General features: G+C 48.5%; 1 protein-coding gene and 1 long non-coding RNA gene across 3 annotated transcripts in view; one reads left to right on the forward strand and one right to left on the reverse strand.

Moving 5' to 3' along the window:
* Positions 1-20,367, forward strand: part of GALNT18 (polypeptide N-acetylgalactosaminyltransferase 18) — a 345,093-nt gene that overhangs the window by 25,720 nt on the left and 299,006 nt on the right. The window contains exon 1 of one of the 2 annotated variants that reach the window (XM_059408158.1): positions 8,756-9,054. The exons of the other annotated variant lie outside the window; for it this stretch is intronic. Within the exon in view, the coding sequence (XP_059264141.1) occupies positions 8,961-9,054 (94 nt within the window). The 5' untranslated portion in view covers positions 8,756-8,960. Of the gene's footprint in view, positions 1-8,755; positions 9,055-20,367 lie in introns of those variants that run through there. 2 annotated transcript variants of the gene reach the window in all.
* On the reverse strand, positions 86-10,160 carry LOC132023056 (uncharacterized). Its single transcript, XR_009405841.1, has 3 exons — positions 10,065-10,160; positions 9,277-9,394; positions 86-207 (listed from the first exon to the last, which is right to left on the reverse strand). It is a non-coding gene; the product is annotated as an uncharacterized LOC132023056 (long non-coding RNA).

Consider the following 20,367-nt stretch of genomic DNA (forward strand, 5'->3'; position numbering starts at 1 on the left):
TTCTGTGTGGTTTGTACCTCTTTTATTTAGAGGAAGAAAAGATAACTGCAGTACCGGCTTCCAAACCTCAGTGACTTTACCCATGTGTGTCTCAGTGATCAGTGTAGACATGGATGGTGAGCTGACATTCTTCCTTCCACCCCAGGATATAGTCTTGGGCCTCGCAGTCTTCTGCTATGGACTTTCTGCATGGAACCAGCAGAAATACTAGGAGAGAGAACATGGAGAACCTCAGAGAAGGCTTTCATGGGCCAGGATTAGAACTGAGGCCCATAATTTCTGCCATATTTTACTGGCAGGCACTCAGTCGTGTGGTCCTCCCTTATGGCAGGGGAAGCTGGGAAATGTACTCTAGCTGGTAGCCCAGGAAGAAAAGGAAACGAGTTTTAATGAACACTTGGCAGCGTGCCACATGACTGTGCTCTCCTGGTTGTCATATATTTGAGTCTCACCTTAGGTTAAGTCACAAAGTCAGCAAGTGGCAGAGCCGGGAGCAGGACCCAGGATTGTGTAACCTGAGATCCGGATTCTTTGCACATTCTCTTATTCTCCTCCAATCACCGGATCAAGTTCTGTGGTTCTGGAGATAGTGAGAGCTCCACATGACCATGTGGTGTCTGCCGTCCTTGGCCATCTAGTTCTATGAATCTTGCAGATGCCCTCCCGATACCCTGCCATGGACTGTTTGGGCTGTTCATCTGAGAGTAGGTTGTAGGTATTTTTGTGAACAGACTCAGGATCAGGCCTTCGAAGCTCCTGGCTTGTGTGGTGCTCAGGGACTGTGCTGGAAGTGATGGACACACTGTGTCACTCTTCCCAGCCAGGCTCAGGCTGTCATTAGAATTCAGTAAAGCTGTGAGTCTTGTACAATCAGCTATTGGAGGCCTAAAAAAAACCACCAACAGCAAAGTACTGAAAGCCTCTCTTGGTTGAAGCTCCTGCGAGTACAGAGCAAACAGTTTCCCACACTGTCGAGCAGGAAAATGGGAGCCATGGTCTAGTGTTTTCCTTTGGGGGCATATTTGGGAATTGTTTTTAGCGATGTGGCCAAATGTGAAGATCTCATGGGATGTGGGTATTCATTATCTTTGGCAAAGGGCACTGTTTGCTCTGCTTTAGAGCTCCAGACCTTGTTTATTCAGAGGCACAGGAAGGATCTATTGGTTTCATACATGTGCTTCTTTCCTGGAAAAAGTGCTGGCTTTGACACCTCATCCCCCACTTCCTTACGGGTCTATGGCAAGAGACTCAAGTTGCAGAGTGACTGCAGACCTTCTGTCCCTCCAGTCTAATGGGGACCCTCAGAAGAGGGACACACAGTGAAACAGCAAGGTCCAAAAACCCCATCCCTTAATTCAAGACTTCAGAGTCACGTCATTTTCTATCACTTGAGAAGGTGATTCCATGCATGCAGTCCTCCACAGGATAAAGTCTTTGTGTTCTGTGTCAGTTTGGATCGCAGCCACTGTGCCCACTGGTGTAACTGATCCTGCTTCCTCAGGCCTGGGCAGAAATAACCCTGGTAGTCAAAGAGTTCTTATGGGCACTGCTTGTTCTATGGTAATGAAGTGGGCCCTGTGATTTTTCCTAGTTCCAGGTGTTTGGGAGTTAGAAACAAATAACATCTGTTCTTATCAAAAGGGAGAATGACAAAGTACAAATCACAAGTCACTCTTAATAAACCCTGGAGCTGCGGTTTGAGATCTAGAGTGGAGCCTGCTTTCATGTGTGCATAGAAGGTTCGCAGATTTCCTCTTGGGATAGAGAAACCAGAACTGAAGTTTTCCTTAGAGCCCAGAGCTGACCCAGACAGATCTCCTCCTGCTTCATGTCATCCCCAAGTCTTCATCTCCCAAATTTGGGGGATGAAGATGGGTTGGTCAGGGAGTGAATAATAAAGGGGAAAGGCGATTGCTCAGCCCAGCATCTGCCCGATCTAGGGAGAGAATTTATAACCAGTAGGCAGAGGTAAGATTTGGTATACCTGACAGAAATCAAGGTATAACATTACATCATTGCTCCTTCCTTCCATCCATGCATCCATTGGTTTAGTCAACAGAAAATGCCCTATTCTATTCTAGGGGCCCAGAGGGATACAAAGGGGAAGGAGTAGTCCCTGCCTACAAGTTCATAGGCCAATATGGGGGTGAAGACATGGACAGAGGTAATCCATCTCTTGAGAAGTGTCATAAGAAAGAGACCAATGAGAATGTGTGATAGAAAGTTAGCAGAGTGTGGACTCACCTCCAGCTGAGCAGAGTTTGCACAGGTTTGGGCAAGTTTTCATGGAGAGAGAGATAACTAATTACTGAAAGATGGGTTGGATTTCAACTGTGAGAGTTTGGGGAAAGGGTTAGGAGCCTCAAAGCAGAAAGACCTAAGGTATAAAGGTGTGGAAGTTAGAAAAGAAAATGTAGATTTGTGAGATGCCTAATTAGTGGAAAGATGCCACTCAGTCAATCAGAGGAAAGGCTTTTTATCGCCTTCTCTCCCTCTCTTCCACCTCAGATTTCTCCATTTGAGGTTTATATTAATCTTTCGGATCATGAGAAGTCCTCTTGTTTACATCTTTGAAAAGGAAGCCTGAGAAGCTGATGTGGGGATGGGGCTTCACCTTGTTTTCACCAGCCATAGACTTTTCTCTCTTCTTTCACTTTGAGCACCTGCCAGGGGACATTAATTTTCCTTGTTGTGGGTTGGCTTTGATGTTGATGACTGGTCTTATTCCACTGGGATATAACTTCTGTAACAGAGTTTGTGAGGACTTTAGATTTTAACCATCAATCTCAGCTTTTCCCACTGAAGGGTATTTCCCCCACTTGATGGTGGGTGGTTGGGCAAAGCTGGGTCTGGAGGTCCTCTCCAAAGACTGCATTGAGCTATAGGGAGCTTCTTCCTAGATCCGGGCTTTGATGTGGCCGCTGCCTGATTCCCATCTGACAAAAACTGGGAATCCACAGCCCCCTCTTGCATCTCTCCAAATCAGTGTCTGTGTGTAACTCATTCTTCAGAGGGAAGCCTGCTTTGTGGATGGGTCAGTAGACATGACATAATGACTTGGGCATCATGGTATTTCCAGTCAGTGTTCTTTCCCTCTGGAATATTGTCCCATTCAAGTCTCAAGTTGCCCTCCAGTTTTCTCATCCTTGAGGGAGTCAACCAATGAAGGTTGATAGTTAAAAATATGAACAACTGATGTAGCATTTGGCAGTGTCTGCTCAGAACAGATCCTACTATAGTTCTAGAGACCTCCTCCTGGGCCAGATAGTAACTGTTTAGTGGCTGGAGTTTGTGGGGAAATTGGAGTACCAGGGGAGGGACCAGGATAGCAGGTGGTAGTGAGGCATCTCTCAAGTAGTGGGGGACAGTGGCTTTTTCCAAAATGGTAAGGGTTTTAATATTCAATGTTTTCAGTATTTTAATAACTGGTATAGTGTATATCTGCTAAATATCAACCAGAAACACATTATTTTTTTTTAAATCAACTTTGCCCTGACTATTTACAACCCAAGCAAAAATGTCCCTGTTGGCTTTTGCTTGTCAGTAAGGAAGATTTGGCCTCCTCCAAACCCCAAGGTTATGTCTTAGGGGTGCGGGGTCCTATTGTCTAGCATTAATTTAAACCCGTTGTTCTTAAATGTTTTGAGTATAGGACTCCTTTGTGCTCTTAAAAATTGAGGCTCTTAAAGAGCTTTTATTCATGTAGATTACACCTATCAATACCTATTATATTAGAAATTTAAACCAGAACATTTCAAAATAATTATGACTTAATTTTTAAATTACTAAATTTATTAATTTATATACAAATGACAGTGATAAACCAAATTAGACATCAATATAAATAACATTTTTTTAATGAAAAAGAACTATAAGTTTTCAAAACAAAAGCTACTTTTTTAGGAAGAGGGACATTGATATTTTCACAAATCTCCTTAATGTCTGGCCTGATAAAGCTAGATTCTCAAATCTGCTTCTGCATTTGGTGTGTTGCTATAGGTTGTTTTGGTTGAAGTATATGCAAAACATTATTCTTCCAATGGATATGTATATGGCAAGGGGAGGAGTATTTTAGTACTAATTCAGATAATTGTGAATATTCTTCTTTGATATGACACCAGAGCTGGACAAGTGGTGGGTTTTTAGAGGCTTGTTGCAATGTAGAATCTGAAATCATATCAATAAACTCTTTGTACTATGTTACATTAAAATCTACTGTACTTGTCTTGTACTTTCATGCTCGTATTTTTTCCTCAAGTGTGATTTTGTAACACTCTATACTGTTCTTTTGGAAAAGAGAGCTTCACTGAATTATGCAGCTCTTCTAAATGTTGATACCTTTTATTATACAGTAACAAAAATTACTTTCATTAATACTACCGTTTATACCATCAGAAGCCCATAAAGATTGGGAAGCTCTCAAGCCCATGGTGACAGATGCAGGTTTTTCAACATTGTAATTTTTTGCTCAAGAGCTTGAAACTTATCATTGGGAGAAATACTGTGTTACGTTCCTTGAATTGACTAGCTCACTTCTTTTATTTTTGAGAAAAATCTTTTAGATCCCCAACTTTGAAGAATCACGGTCTATTTGTCATTGTTCTTTCAAGGAGAAAGAATGTTCCATGAAAAAAAGTGGCTAGTTCGGTTTGCAACTCAAATAATCATACAGGCACTTTTTCTGGAGACAGCCTGCACGCTCTGGCCTGCAACAGACGTGCTTTGTGTGTGTATCTGCTTATAGAGATTGCCGACTAATAGCAATAACTTCCATTATGGCACATTGGTTTTGCTTGCTTGCACTCTCCTGGCTCCACAGGAATCTAAAAGAGCAAAGGGCTCTGTGAGTGTTTTACGGAGGGCTTGCCTTTCTCTCCTTCCATGTTCCACCGTGCTCCTCTGAGCTCTGCTCACCTCTCTGGTGAGATTGTGGCCAGCTGAAATGCCCTGGAGAACAGGAAGTGGTCTCTTTCATGACATTGACCATCCACTTCCCATCCTGGTAAATCGGATGTCTCCAAGGTTCCTGTTTACTTTGATTTACTTTTAAAGACTGTAAAATATAAGTTGTCCCCTTGAATTTGTATTTTTTTTTCCTTTCCTGGAGATAACTTCCAAGCCTTTTCTGGGACACTATAGTGTCGACGCTTTTTAGCTTCCTGTCCCCAACTATTGGCAGGACTGTTTGTTTCAACTTTATTGCATCGGTCTACTTGGAACTAAGTCCCTGGAAATCAGGGACTGCCTCCCCCCCCAACTCCGCCTTTAATTCCCCTTTCTGCTTCCCTCTGTGTGACCTCTTCCTTTCTATCTGCCCGGCCACACTTTCCAAAGCTTAGGCCATCTTTAGCCAGCCAATTCATGCCATTCCTTGCTGAATTCTTAGGTCCTCACAAGAATTTGGTTCATCTCTATTTTACTGAGTGTGACCATGCGCTTTCATTTTATGGAGACCGATTGACTTGCCCAAGACTGGAATTCACTTACTGGGATCTGCTGTTGGCATGGAGATCATGTTCTTTGCAGACAGGGCAATGCCTTCATCTCTGCCAACTGGTCCACCTAATGCCTGACACATTGTGAAGATTCAACCACCTCTGACTGAAAGAGTGGAAGTTGCCAGTATGCTTTTTGCTACTAAAGGAGCAGAAGGTTTCAACATTTTCCCTGGCCATATATGTGGTCAGGACTTTGGAAATTTCTGGATCTGCGCCCTTCTGATGGTCTGCGTTTGAATGAATGCTGTGTCATAGGACCTCTGGTCTTTTGATGTTCTATCTTTGGGGAATGAGATGTAAATGTGTCCTTTGCTAGTACCAGGTGGAAAGAATTTAGTAGCTACAGCCCTTTTCATTTATTGATTAAACCCAGCTTTCATGCACTTTTCAGCCAGAAACAGTGCAAGCAACCTGTTTGCCCTCTAGATTTTATTTTCACCTGTGGATTCTGAGATTATGCATTTATTCATTCATTCAAAATATGCTAATTGAGCACATACTATATACTATGCACTGTGTGAGATACTCCAGGGGATATAGAGGCATCAAGTAGGTCATCATTTATACAGGGACATGAGATGTACACTCAGAAAATGAGCATCCCAGAGGACCAGGTGCCAGGAGAGAGACCCCAAGAGACTGTCCTCAAAGAATGGAAGAACAGGGCTAGAATTGGCTTTATCTTTCATGACTGGTAACCGAGCAGGGGACTAGTATTTCAAGCTTGGATCTGTGATATTTGGAAAAATCGCTTCACATTATGACAAAACTGAATGCCACTTCTCAGCAGAGTGCTGGAAAGCACCAGGTCTCTGCTGGCCTGCATGGCTTCTGCAGAACAGCACACGAACATCCTTCCCAAGGCGTGCAGGCAGGAGTTGGAGAGGGGCCAGTGCCTTTCAGCTGGGATATAAAATAGCATGGGTGACAAGATGGCTCAGGGGTAGCTTACACTCTTCCTGCCACAGGCCCATGGTGCCCACATCTTTGGGGGCAGTGTGTGTGTGGCCGTGTGCATGCCTGGGGTACTGTGAGCATGGGGGTAAGGCTGATAGGGGTTTTTTTCTGCATTTAGCAGTGAGGGTGGTCTTCCAAAAGTATGGTCAGACCAGAGTACACTCCTTAAAGCCCAGGAATGGTTATTCATTATATGGAGGCTTACTTCCACCTCCGTTAATGTGGCCTGCGAGGCTGTTTTCGTGGGTTTCTGTGAGCTCATGCTGTAGTAATATCTCTGGTGCTTTTAACCCCAAGTCGTGAGGAATGGATGGACATGTGTAACTCTCTTACAGGACAACAGCGGATGATTGGGAACATTGGGAACATTGATACCCCCCAACCCCGCCCTGCCAAAGTCCCTCTGCCCTCTGGCCCTGCCCTCCATTCCCACCACTCTGTCTCATTCTGCACTAGCCCCTGCAGCCTGTGAGGCTTCTCAGACACACCAGCTATGTTCCTGTCTCGGTGTCTCTGCCCAGAACGCCTGGCTCTTTGCATGGCTCCCTGTCTCCTTATACAGCCCTTTGCTTGGCTCTCATGTGCACAGAGAGCCTGGCCTTGCCAACCGTGCTTCTCTTTCCCACCGCCTGTGCTTTGTTTTCCTTTGTACACATATAACCACCGCGGAGTACTTGATAGAGCTGCTTATTTGTTACCTTTCTCCTCGCGTAGACTGTCACTGTCGTGGGGCAGGGACGTGGTCCTCTTCTCGGCATCTCGTGTACCAGAATGTCTGATCTTGGCAGACTTTTAGTAAATACGTATGGAGTGATTGCTCACCTGAGGCAGTCAAGTCAGTCCCAAAGCAGAGAGGCTCCCAGCAGAGGAGGGTAGCAGCCTCTTTGGGAATGAGCACAGGCCTCCAATCAGCCTGGATGCTTCCATCTTGCTGAGCATGAAACAGACACGTGCATTCTTTTTAGGTGCCTGCATCAAGATTTTCCCCTTCATCTGCAAGCCTGGCCAGGAGGGGCTGCAGAGCCAGGTGTTAGGAAGCACCCACTGGCAGCCCCTGTTGCATTACCGAGGAGCTGTGCCTTTCTGCCACGCTGCTGTGCTTGATTGCAACAAATGACCTGGCTTGTGATGGGGCTGGGGGTGGATGAGGGAGGGGACATCCTGGAGGGGATAGCCTGGAGGGGTGGGTAGGAGCTCGACAGGGATCTCAGCTGCTTTTCTCCACTTGAATTAGTGCTCAGATCCAAAGTAGCAGGGAGGTGAGCAGTTAATTCCAGGTGGATGAGAAAAGCAGAAAATCCTGGCGGGCATCCCTGGAAGGCAGGAATTACACATGACCAGCACCTGGCTCTGTTTAGGGACCATTTGTAGCTGGATGAAAAACGAATCTGTCACATCAGCCAGAGCCAGGGGGACTCAGTGATTCTGTGAATCCAGGTAACAGCCAGAAAGCCAGGCTTGCCTGAGTCCTGCCTCTTGCTCTGGTCTCCCCCTCTGCCCTGTGCCAAGCCCACCCCATAGCAATGTGGATTGTGCCACTTGTCACCCCCCCCCCCGTCTGCTCTACTCCTCAGGCCTTGGGGGACTTCTGTCCTGTATTTCTAAGCAGCTTAGGACGTAGGAGGTCTTTTAGGCTGCCACAGCTGGGGCTCAGCAAGCCTGCTCATCTCAGGACACCAGCAAATAGACAAAACCCACGCAGACATATACATTTTCCTTGTCAATACACAAACTGTCTCCCTCTTTGCAAGGGGTTTGGAGGACAGCAAAGCAGGCTTCAGGATGGCACCTGTAGGAGGACACCATCCTTAGTGTCCTTTCACTAGCTTATCGTCATGCTGAAGGAGGGTAAAGTTCACAGAAGCTGCAGTGCACTTGCCGGGGGCCAGGGTAGGGTGAAAACAATCCATGATCTTGTGGCCACAGACCTGCTCTTGGAGATGATCCTAGCAGGGAGAGAGTCTCTCACCCTCTGCCTTCCTCGCTGCTGAGTCTAGGAGCAAGTTCAGTCCCCACCAGGCCAGGAGGAGAGACAGCCTCGATACAGGGTGACGATATGTGGAGGCGTGGCTGCTCGTCCCTGGAACATGCTGGGTGGCCAGTCTGGGCCATCCCGACAAGCAACCTGTTTGGGTGGGTTTGCTGTTCTACTTGAGCAGTGCCCATCCTCTTCCGGGATCAAATAGTTTGTGTACCATTCCTATGGGGAGGTCTCGTTAATCTGTAACCTCCAGGGACAGCACTGCCTGGCCATGGAACTGTGGGCATTTGACCTAGAAAAGTGAATAAGAGTTAAGTAGCAGAAGGCTGAAGGGAGGGTTTCCAAGTTGAGGGAACAGCAGGGGCAAAGGCCCAGAGACACGATAAAGAGGGAAGGTTTAGAAGGGCACATCCTGGGGATTATTTTATGGAAGCCTTTGGTAGGGAGAACCCAGAGTTAGGACTCAGGGTGGGGAGAGAACAGGATGGTGCCTTTCTCAGTCAGGCTTTAGGATCAATGAACAGATGAGACTTGCCCCAGGACTGCCCAGGTGCTTTCATGAAGGGGCTTGCATCTTCGGAACAGACTGGAAGCATAGGACGTGCCGGAGGTTGCAAGGTGAGTTAGTGGTAAAGCCCCGTTAATCTGATTGTTGGCTGGAGGCCTCGGTTTCCCAGAGATATCTCTTACCGACCCAACTATCTCTCTCTGTCATCTCCCGTCTCCTTGCTCTAGTCCACTGAATTTCCCTTTTGCTTTCTTGAGCAAAGTTGTGTGATGTGGAACTTTCCATCACTCAAGCTCATTCTGAGCTTGCTTTCATTACTGTGGGAAACTCACCATGCCGAGTCCTTGGCTTTCATGAAGCCCGTGTCCAGGGGCTGTTCCCGGGCCGTAGCTTGGCTATGGGCCACACGCACAAGCCCCCTGTCCTGGGGCTCCTGGGACTCTCTCCTCCCTGAAACAGGGTGAGAATGGGGAAATTCATTCTTGAGCATGCTGGGGCTCAGCACATTGATTTATGAAATCGTCCATCGGCATGGCCTCAGAGCGCATAGGAAGGGGCTTAATAGTGTGTTCAGAAAGGGACAGATCATCCATTAGTGCTCATCACACCTGCTCTTTTCCCGCCCCTTCCCACGTTGCATTCTGGGTGTCCATTCCGAAGCCCTCTGCTCTTTTTCACGGTTTCTGCGGTGCCACCCTTAGACCCATCAGGGACCTTGGCAGTGGTCCAGGGGCTGTGGGCCCGATGGGGAGGGGACAGGGACAGAGACCCGCCCCCCCCCATCTCAACTCCCACGTCCACTGCAGCGGCTCGGCTCTATCTGTGTAGACATTGGGATTCACGTGGGAATTTATTTGGACACACGGTACAGGACTGAAGTTTGGAAATCTTTGTTTGGAGTGAGCAAGCCAGATAGCCTGCCAGGCAGCCTGCTGTCTGTTGCCTCTAAGCCCTGGTTGAGCCTGGAGAGCTTGCCCTCAACTCAGCACTCACTAGTTCCAGCTGTGGGCAGACCAGGGGGTCCTGCAGGCTCCTGAGAGGTGGCCCCCTGCCATGCCAACAAGACAGAATGCTTCCTCTGTCTCCATTCCCACGTGGCCGAACAAATGCCCAGACTCACATTTTCTCTTCCTGCTGGGATTGTCATTCCCCTAGGCCGTTCCCAGCCGTCTTGTTTGTCCTCGGGGATGCTGCTGGCTGGGAAACTCAACCTGCCCTCCTGGCTGAGTACAGCCCCGGAAGTGACCAGTCCCTTTGCCAGCTGCCCAGCAGGGCTGGGCTCACTCCCTTCCTTCCTGAGGCCTAGGGCAGAGAGAGGCCACCCATCTCTTTTGCATCTCCAGGGAGCCAGTTGGTCTAAGCCTCGAGTTCTTAGCTGTAGACAGAGCCCTTTGAATCTCCAAGCACTAGAAGGCTGATTTTAGGAACCCGCTGGTAAGGAAATCTTGGTTGCGATTGTGGTTTCCTTTCTTCTCCCCACCACTGCCTTTGCCACGGAGCAGGAGTCCCGGAGGAAGGCGGCAGCTGGGAGGGAGACTGCGGTGCCCATTTGTCCTGCACATGGGAGGCCCAGGCCTCCCGTGACACACGCGTGGCCCTGACTCCGGGAGGTGGGGGTCCCTTCCTGAGGTGCCTTATTGCCTTTCCTCTTTCTTCTTTCTTTAAAAGCCGAGCACTAAATCCGTCCTGGCAAAGGAAAGGATAAAAGGGAAACCTCTTCTTAATTGGCTCAAGGCCATTGCACACATTACCAGGTGTACTCAAGCTGCAATTTACTTTTTAATTAAAGTTCTCTCTACCTACAGGAGAGCCGAACGTTGGGCCAGTGTTCTCCACTTGAAAAGGGTATTTGAGGGAGCAGTTACAAGGAGAAAGCGGGGAGATCATTTAGCTTGTTGAGTTGGATTTTTTTCCCCCTTTTATTCTTTTCAGGTCCTCCTTATGGATACCTGTCTATGCCTAGCTGGCGACCTGAAGGAGGGTCTGCCCTGGATCTGGGAACAAACCTGATGGTTGCTAGGATTTTGCCTCGCTCCTTCCCAGGCCCTGATTTTATGGCCCAGGGACGTTGTCAGCCTCCACAGCATTTTGGCACATTCTGGGGTCACTTGTCAGAGTCTCCTTCCAGGTCTGGCCATGGCCTGTGCACCTCTGGTGACATCTTTGCTCCAAGTCAGTGCTGGAAAGACAACCATTCCTTCAGACAGCCTCATATGAGGCATTCACAGCACCTTTACTTCAGAAGATGTGGGAAGGTCACATCTGGAGGGTCAGGCCTGGCTTGCTCCTTCTCCCAAACTGTCATAGTCTTCCCTTTCATTATATAGGCTGGTTTCTTGCTTCTTAGAAGCCTTGATCACACCAACCTCACCCAGGCCTGTCTTCCTGCTTCTATGGAAGCACATCCCAAACTGAGAATCTTCTCTCAGGGGTCCAAGTGAGAACTCAACTGCTTCCCCATTCCACTAAGGTGAAAGGTTCCATCTTTCTAGGGGCTGTCTCTCAACCTCCAGCTCTGCTGGTTTCTGGGTGTGGAGCCCAGGATTCTGTAGGCTTGGCTTAGGCCCCCTAGATTAGAGGGGAGAGGGTGGGCACAGACCCTTTGCTAGTGACGCTGTCTCTAATGAAACAGAAGCCGGAAGGGGCGGAGCAATTTTGCAATTTTGGAGTATGTGACTGGCTTCCCTTTCTGGCACTCAGTAATCACTCAAATCCCAGTATTCTAGGCACTCTCCAGAGAGGGGGCAGGGAGGGTTCAGGAGGGGCAGACCCCAGGAGCAGGGCTGGATGAGCAGGGCTGCCCCTGCTGGAGACAGGCTCCATTCTGTGGTTGAGGGCAATGTGTGGCTCAGTGCTTGGTGGTCTTCACAAGGGCCTGGTGGGCATGATGTTGAAAGGTAAGGGTAATAATCAGAATGCCAGCCAACATTACTGAGCCCTGGATACAGGCAGGCGCTTGCAGAGTGCAGCACGGACATGATTTCATTAAATTCCCGCCGCCAACCTGTGAAGTAAGTGTCATTATCTCCATCTGAGATGAGGAAACCGATTTCGGGCCACACAGCCACTCAGCGCTGTGGATGTGTGGTCTTGCGTCCAGGTGGCAGTCTGACACTCTGAAGGGCAGCAGAGACAGTTAGACAATGGCTGGGAATGGAGTTGTGGTCTCTCTTGATAGAAGGCATACTCTAATACCCGGCCCCTGGCAGTCTGGGGCCAGGGGCTTTTCTTGGAATGAACAGCGAAGGGCTGCCCTTGGTCAGCCACCCCACCTTGTGCCATCTCTGGAACTCACAGTGTGCATTTGCACTTGGGACAAGTGGGGCCATGGCCAAAGGAGAGAATTTTGCTCTGTGCAAGAGCAAAAGAAAAAAAAATTTAAATGGTAGTTCAAGTTTCAATTTATGGAACACATCTCATTTTCACTTAACCCAGGCCCCAGACCCAGAGCCCTGACCTCATTAATTTCATGTACTAACCCAGCTAAGGGAACAGACCCAGACCCTAGTAGGAGCTTCAGAGTTGGGCCGGCCTCCTTCCGGCTTGTGACACTAGGCAAACTGTTTAACCTCTTAGAGCCTTGATTTCTTACTCTGTAAAATGGGATAATAATCTCTCCTCCTAAGATCATTGTGGGATTTAATGAAGGCCACATATGTAGAATGCCTGGTATGCCATAGAGTAGGTGCCTGTATGAAGTAAAGAACATTTCAGCAAATGAGAACACCACCCCCACCCCCTCACCCCTCTGCAGCAACCCCCTTGTCCTCTCTTCTCAAGCCACATCTTGTGGTTGATCTCTTCGGGGAAGTTCACTGGAATGACATTATGCTCCATCGTTTAGGTTTTTCTCTTAATTATTCCAAATTCAGGTCATGAAGCCATGGTGAGGCTCCTCATGGAAGCACAGCCTGGTTAGCAGCGACAGCGGCCCTGACCAAAGCCCCTTCCCAGATTCCATGCCCAGAACCTGATCAGATGTAGCCACCGCAGGGGACACATGCTGGCCAGAGAGGTGCAGCATGTACTCTCACCTGCCCATGCTTTAATACATGCCTTCTGGAAAAAAATGGCAAGTAGAGAGCTGGGTGGTTCCAGAAAAGAGCCTGAAAGCCTAGCTCTGTGTTTCTGAGTGATGCCAGGCTAGTTGCTGCACCTCTCTGAACCACAGTCTCTTCTTCTGTGAAGCAGGGTCCAATCACCCCCTCCTACTGTTGTCCTGACAGTCACCTTGTAAGTTGTCAAATATAGAGGTTATTCTCAATATCTGAATCTGATACGCATTTTCTTCTCAAAGGGGTGACCATAGCAACAATTTGTTTTCTCTAGAGTGCTTAATGGCTTATGAATGAAGCCCCTTGCTTAGCTCATCTTTCCTTCCTTCCTTCTCTTCTTCTCTGCCTTGCCCTCCGCTTTCCTCCCTTCCATCATTTCATAGCATCTGCTGCTTGCCAGACGCACTGTGCTGGGTGTTGAGGAGAACATGAGGACGGATGAAGTAGTTACATCCTTGAGGAATTCATGGCCTCACAGAGAAGATAACAGAGGACATGAATACCAGGGCATGAGAACTGGAGTCCATTTTTGTCCTGAACAGAACTTTGAGGTCATCTTATCCAAGTGAGTAAGTGGAGGCTCTGGAAGGAGAAGGGTCTGGGCCTAGGGTCTGCCGACTAGCCTCATCGCCGGCCCCTGTATAGGTTGGAGAGGTTAAGTCGGCGGGGGGTGGGGGTGGGGGATCTTGCTTCAGATGATTAGGAAAAGCTTTAGTGGAGCAAGCCCTTGAACTGGGCCTTAAAGATTATTTAGAATTCTGGAAGGCAAAGGTGTGGGGAGTGTTTGCCAGCAGGAAAGAACAGCTTGAGCAAAGGTGGGGCAGCTGAGAAGCAGAGGCTGATCAAGGGATGGCAAGTGGTTCCAGAGTGACAGAAGGCCCCTTGGTCAGGGGAGGGGGGGGTCCTCTGTACCTGCAGAGGCTGGGAGTGACCATCCAGTCCCTCATAGTTTCCGTGGATCGGTTCTACCCTCCAGTGCCCTGCCAGGAATTAATTCTATTCATGGTAATGAGCTTGGACCCTGGATACCAGACAGCTTAAATAAACCTCTCTTGAATGTTGGATTTATGATATGTTATGAGCAGGAGCTTGACTGAGCACATGCTAGATGGATGAACCCAAATACTAAAAAAAAACCAAAAAAACAAAAAAAAAAACCCACAAAAAAAAACAAAACAAAACAAAACTTGGTCCATGAATGCTGGTGAAAAACCCCTCATGATAAATCATGGCTATTAATTTGCATGCTCTGGGTCTGTTAGGCTGGAGCAAACAATTCTTTAGTCTCCCAGGAGTGTTGAGAAGCGAGCCTTTTGAACACTCAGAGTAATTTATATGAATGCTTCTGCTTGTCCTTGCTTTTCTAACATGACTCCTTTGCTGGGAGAGATATGGAATTGGTTCCATCTGTGGGGCTCTCCTGGTCATCCTGCAGAAGAGATTCTCTTTGATATCAGCTCCGGCTTGTACCCAGAAGCGTACCCAGATGGCTTCCTTTCAGCCATCTCAGGAGGTGATGGGTGCTGGCATGTGGACTTTTCATGATGTGAAGCAGATTTGGGTCTACATAAAGCTCACAGGACATCCTGGTGGCCATGGTGCTATGTGTTCCTTTAAGAGGATGAAGGGCCAAGCCAGAATCCAGGTCTGATGCTTCCTCCTGGAGGATTTTAGACATGTGGATAGGCATTGAGGGAGGAGCATGTGTTTTGGGCCTTTCAAGGCAATGCATGATTATATGGAAGTTCAGGGCGGTCTATCAAAATCAGGTCGTTAGGTTCAGACCAAAAGCAAGGCTCACTCACTGTGTGCCTAGACTTCAGGCTCCCTCTGCTCTCTCAGAGGGAGCAGATTTGAACAGCTTTATCATCCAAGAAGGGCCAGAGGTTCATTTGCAGATTTCAGAAGCCATTTGCCTTCCCTGGTCCTTCTGTAAAATGAGGATCCAGTTTGGTTTGGTTTGGCTTGGTTTGGTCTGACCTAGCTGGCAGTTGTCCTATCAGGAGACTATTTTCCCAGCTGCTGCTGTTATAGAAACCATTGGAAAGGTGGGCTCCATGGCTAGAGCTGACAGAGTCTGTCCTGTGATACGTCGTGTTCATCTCCCTTTCCCTCCTGTGGGGCATGGGGAGCCACACCTACAGTAACTGACTTGTTGGATTCTCATCTGCTATTGGAAGATCTTTCTGATGTCACTTGGTAAGCTCAGGCTCAGGAGTTGACTTTGAATCCCATCTTTACCTGGGACACTTGGGGAGCCAGCCTAGTTTCCCAGAGCTTTTTATTCTATGACAATCTTGATAGAACAAAGCAACCTTTTAATGTCATGAGCACCAAATGGTGTACAGAGAGCTCCAGGACAGAGCTTCAAACACAGCTCCCTTCTGGAGCAGGAAGGGTCAAGGTCAGCTTCATGAAGCTGCTGTTGACACTCATACATGGGTATCTTCCAAACTGGCTCATTGAGACAGTGATGAAGTTACACAGTAGAAAAGAGGACATTCCCTTCAGTTACACAAAGCACTTGGTGGAGAGAAAATCTGTCTGTCCTCACAACCTCTTATGTTTTCCCCTTGGAGACTGGAGATTTGTTCTCCAGCAGCCTTTTGCTGACCCAGCAGACCATGTCTTCTCAGGCAGGTGAGGTTGCCGAGGAAATGTGGGGTCAAATGACATCCCCCTCCCTCCTCCCCTCCCCCTTCACTGAGCTTCAGGTTCTGCATCTGTAAAATGGGATAATAAACCCCAATCTGGCATGGTTTGAATAGTATCATCTTTGGGCAAGTTCTTGGTTCTAAGTAGTGCTTGCTTAGTTGTAAGTCTTCATCTTGGCCTGTTTGGTGGGTGCATCTGCTTTAGCATCAGGCCGAAACCCCTTTAACTCCGTCCTGTCAGTGCTCTGGGATGCTATGACCTCCACCATGGGATAGGGAGATTTATTCTTCCATATCTAAAGCTGTGTGTAGGGAATTTCCAGGATGCAAATGGGAGGTATGAACCTCTGCTCAGGCCATCAGCCTGGCCAAAGCCACCCACCGTTAGAGACACAAAGTGTTCTGTGGGGGGCTGCTGTGGTACAGGAAGAGGAGGAGATGGGACTATCCAAATTATATCCACTGTCCCTTGCTTGCTGGTTATGGGACACTCTAATTAGTATCTCTCAGACTCAGGTTTATCACCTCTAGAACATGGGCTAATGAAAAGCTCTGTTTCTTGGGGCCACTGTGAGGGCTCAGAGAAATGACCGTCTGGGAGTGTTCTGCATAGAGTTGGGATTCGATAAATGGTAACATCTGTTCTTCTTTGTCACACGAACAAATGTAAAGGCTTGTTGTTTTAGAATTTTTCTCGGTATTTTTGGCTACCGTCCTCGGCCATTCAAAATGGCAACCTGTGCCCCAGTTGGAGTTGTTATTGCCACTGTGTTTTTTCCTTCTTTCGCATCAGCAGAAACTGGGGCAAGCTTCTGCCCCCCTGACCGCTGGCAGGGAGGTGAGGTCACACGAGGGCCATCTGTTCCTTGTCCTCCTGCAGAAGGGCACAGGCCAACCGTGCTTAACGTTCAGGGCTCCTCGCCCCGTCCCTGAGGCTCAGCCCTCACATCCTGGTGTCTGGGCCTGTCTCACGCCAAGCTCACATCCCACACTTGGCAACTTTGGACAAGCCACCTAACCTCTTTGTGCCTCTGTGTACTCATCTTTAAAGCAGAAGTAACAACAGTAACTCCCTCATCTGATTTTTATGAAGACAGTATTATGCAAGCAAAGTACTTCATCTGGTCAATAGTCAGTAAATGCTAGCTATTTTATTATTTGGCTCGTACCACCTTATGAGCCTCCCAAGGGGCAAGCAGGCCCCTCTGTGAACTCCTTTTTTAGAGAAGATGAGGAAATGGAGCTTCGATGTCACATGGCCAGAGACCCCACAGGAAGGAGTGTCTGCGCCTTGATCTCTTCAAGATAGTGCCTGTTGGCAGTGTCTACACCACCACTCGGTCGTATCCAAACACGGCTCTGCAGGCCTGCTTGCATGGAAAAAGACAGATTCCTGGGTGCCTCCCCCCCACCCCAATCTGCTGAATCAGAATCTCAGAATCTCCAGACGCAGGGCCTGGAAATCTGTTTGTAAAGTTGGCGGAGGAATTCCCCATCGGTGTGGTGTCTTAGTCTCCATCACGGGAGACACGACTCACTGTGTCATTCGGGAGCAGAGGGACCCCAGAAGGAGCAAACACCTTCATAGCCTGTGGCCCAGGCAGAGCGCCATCCGCAGGTGAAGGAGAACCTTGTGGAAGGGCTGGTGAAGAAAAGGGTCTCTTCATCACACACCAGTTCTTTTTTTTTTTTTTTTTCCAGGTCATTGGATTTCTTTCTAGATTAAATAATCTCATTAGGTATTATGGGCTCTGCGGAGGAAGTCTATTTGAACTGAACTGAAGCACTCTTTATCAAGATATTATGTTTGGCCTGGACAGGGCTAATTGACAAGAGGTTGCCACAGCCAGCGAGGCCCATCGCACAGGGCTCCTGGGGACTCAGTTGGTGCAAACATCCCACAGCATCCGCTCTCCACAGCACATTTTCTCTGCCCAGGGAGGGGCGCTGGTGGTCACCTGACACTTCTTCTGGCTTTGATCCAACCTAGTCATTGACAGGACTGAAATTTCGGGGGGCTTCTGGAAGCCCAGGGGCCCAGACTCAGAGGGTGTCACTAATTGTGAAGAGCTACGTTCATCACCAAACAGCCCTGTTTCCCAGCATGCCGAGGAAACCATCGCAGACTCCTTGCTTTCCTTGTTCTATCCCAGAGTCAGGAGTTGATTCTCCAAACACGTGTCCTTGGGGCCTCTCCCTTTTACGTCCCCAAGTTACCATAAGGGTGGTGGCTCACTGCCTGGGCCAGGCGTTGGTCTGCCAGAGTTCATATCCTGACCCTGACACTCACTGGCCACGTGATCTGGGGGAAGCAACTTACTTTGGTTTGGCCTCAATGTGTTCACCTGTAAAATGGAAATAAGAAAACTCCCCTCATTAAGATTGCTGTGGGGGTGAAGTGAGATGAGTCCAGGAAAAGCTGAGTCACACGCACAGCACTCAGTGAATGTTCCTTGTCACCCTTCCCTCGTGTCTCCAGTGTGGCGGCTGGGGGAAGATGTGGGGGCAATTTGGAAACTCTTTACAGCCAAGGACATTGTGCATTCATTCAGCAACAACTTCTCGAGCTCAAATGCACCAAGCACCGTGCTGGCTCCCAGGATGGCCTGGAGAACAAAAATAATCCCCTTCTCATGGTATTACCTCAGTCTGGAGCCCGGTAGTAAACGGGTCAGCACCAACTGCAGGAAGTGTGATCACAGTGCAAAACAAAATTAGGTGAGAGGCACAAGGTGTTGGTGGGGAGATTCTTCTCGAGCTTGGATGGTCAGGAGAGCTTTGAAACTGTTTGGCTGAAATCTGCAGGAAAAGAAATTGCTGGTTAGGTGACTCACGGGGGGAAAAAAGCTTTCTCAGCAGAGGGCAGGGTCCCCAAGGAGGAGAAGAGCTCAGGGTGGTGAAGAAACCCAGGAAGTCAGGGGAGAGAGGCCAGGTGGGGCTGGAGCCGTGGGCAGGGGCAGATCACACAAGGCTCAGGGCAGAGCTACAAGGAGGGCTCTGCGGATGTGGGCAACGCCAGGCGGCCAGGGCGTGTGGGAGGCGGGGGCCCCGTGGATTGGCAGTGTTAAAAGGTTGTTCCGGCTGCAGTGTGGAGAATAGGAGGGGGCGGGGGCGAGAAGGGAAGCAGAAAAACAAATCAGGAGGTTGCCAGGGTGGTCCATGGTAGATGCTGTCACACATGTTAAATCTCGTGCTATGTGCTGAGCCCAGTGTGAAGTTTTTGGGGGCAAATACTGATCTGTGAGGTGAGATCCTCTCTCGCAGCCACTGTCCAGACCTCACCCTTACTTTGACTCTTTGCATGCTGAGCTCACTCTCATCTCTGCTCACAGAGGAATCTAGGCCCTTCCGTGTGTTTTTCTAGCCAGGAAAAGCCCAAGCTGCCTTTCCCATCAAGCAAGTCCTTCCTTCCTGAGCAGCCTGTTTTGCTCATGTCCCTCTTACATAAATCTCCCTGGACCAGAGTTTCTGATTTCCTGAGCACTTCCGTTCTCTGTGGGCCAGCTTCTCTGTGTTCCAATTAATCTCTGGCTGCTCCAGCAACCTCATGCCCTGTTTCGTGGTCCCCACTTTCCATCTCTGCCCTGCTTGCCTACTTATCGGCAACTCAAGTAGGCCACAGTCACCCTGGTTTTGCCATAGTGTCCAGACCACTCCTTGTCCCGTGGCAGATGGGCAGTGGCCTCTGGTGTCATGAAGGTCTGACCGTTCAGACTCAGCCCACTCCCCTGGGCTCAGAATGTGGGTTCACCCAGGGGGACCTTGGAAAATCAGGAGACTCTCTCTTCCTTGGATACAGACCCTACATCTTATAAGCTACCTGACACCAGAGTTTCTTAAAATCATTCAGAGAGAATGAGAGAGAGAGACAGAAAGGGCACTATGTGTGTGTGGGGGGGTGGGTAGTGGTAGAGAATGAGAATCAGGGAATTCTGATCCACAAGTACCCCCAACAAAGTTCTACACCCTGGAATAGTTTTCCAGGGCACACAGGAAATATGACAGGAAATATCTAAAAGTATAAGTCTCACTCTGAGGGACCCTTTTCCGATTGGGAGTTTGGGTGGTCCTACCACCAGTGGTCTTAGCCAGATAATCTGAGCAGAAGATGGGCCTCAAGTAGAAAGCTAAAACCATGCGTTCACCTTCCATAGTGACAGCTCTTAACTTATGTTTTCTTCTTTAGCTTTCTGAAGTCTAGTCACCTTGCAGAACTAGAGCCATCTGTTTTTATAATTCTTGGTTGAGTTATTTTGAATCTACCTCATTATATTAGTGCTCATCAGTTGGTCATCATGGACTGCCCTCAAGTTAGTGGAAACTTGACTGTGGTGACTAGGAAGTGGGGGGGACCACATGATGCATAAGAATTTGGAGGCTCATGGTGCATCAGAGCTGGTAAAGCACTCCGAGATCTCCTGATCAGGATTTTTGGAAATGCATTTGTCAGAATTCCTGGATAAACAAAATCTTATCCGGAGTTCTAATAAGTTCAGCAGAGCAGAGAGGAGCTGATCTGCCTGAGTCAGGGGACAGAGACCCAGTGGCCAGAGGCTGCTTCTCATCCCAGCCGCCCGCTGAGACCTCACTGATTAACACAGGGCTGTGTTGGAAAACCACGGATCAGTTCAGTCAGGGAGAGTTACTTGCCCAAGTCACATAGGCCCTTGGAGACTCCTAGTTTAAGGGGGTAACCTAGCCCAGCTACTTGGCC

The sequence above is a fragment of the Mustela nigripes genome, chromosome 1, assembly GCF_022355385.1.
Source record: "Mustela nigripes isolate SB6536 chromosome 1, MUSNIG.SB6536, whole genome shotgun sequence".
In the NCBI taxonomy this organism is placed as follows: Eukaryota; Metazoa; Chordata; class Mammalia; order Carnivora; family Mustelidae; genus Mustela; species Mustela nigripes.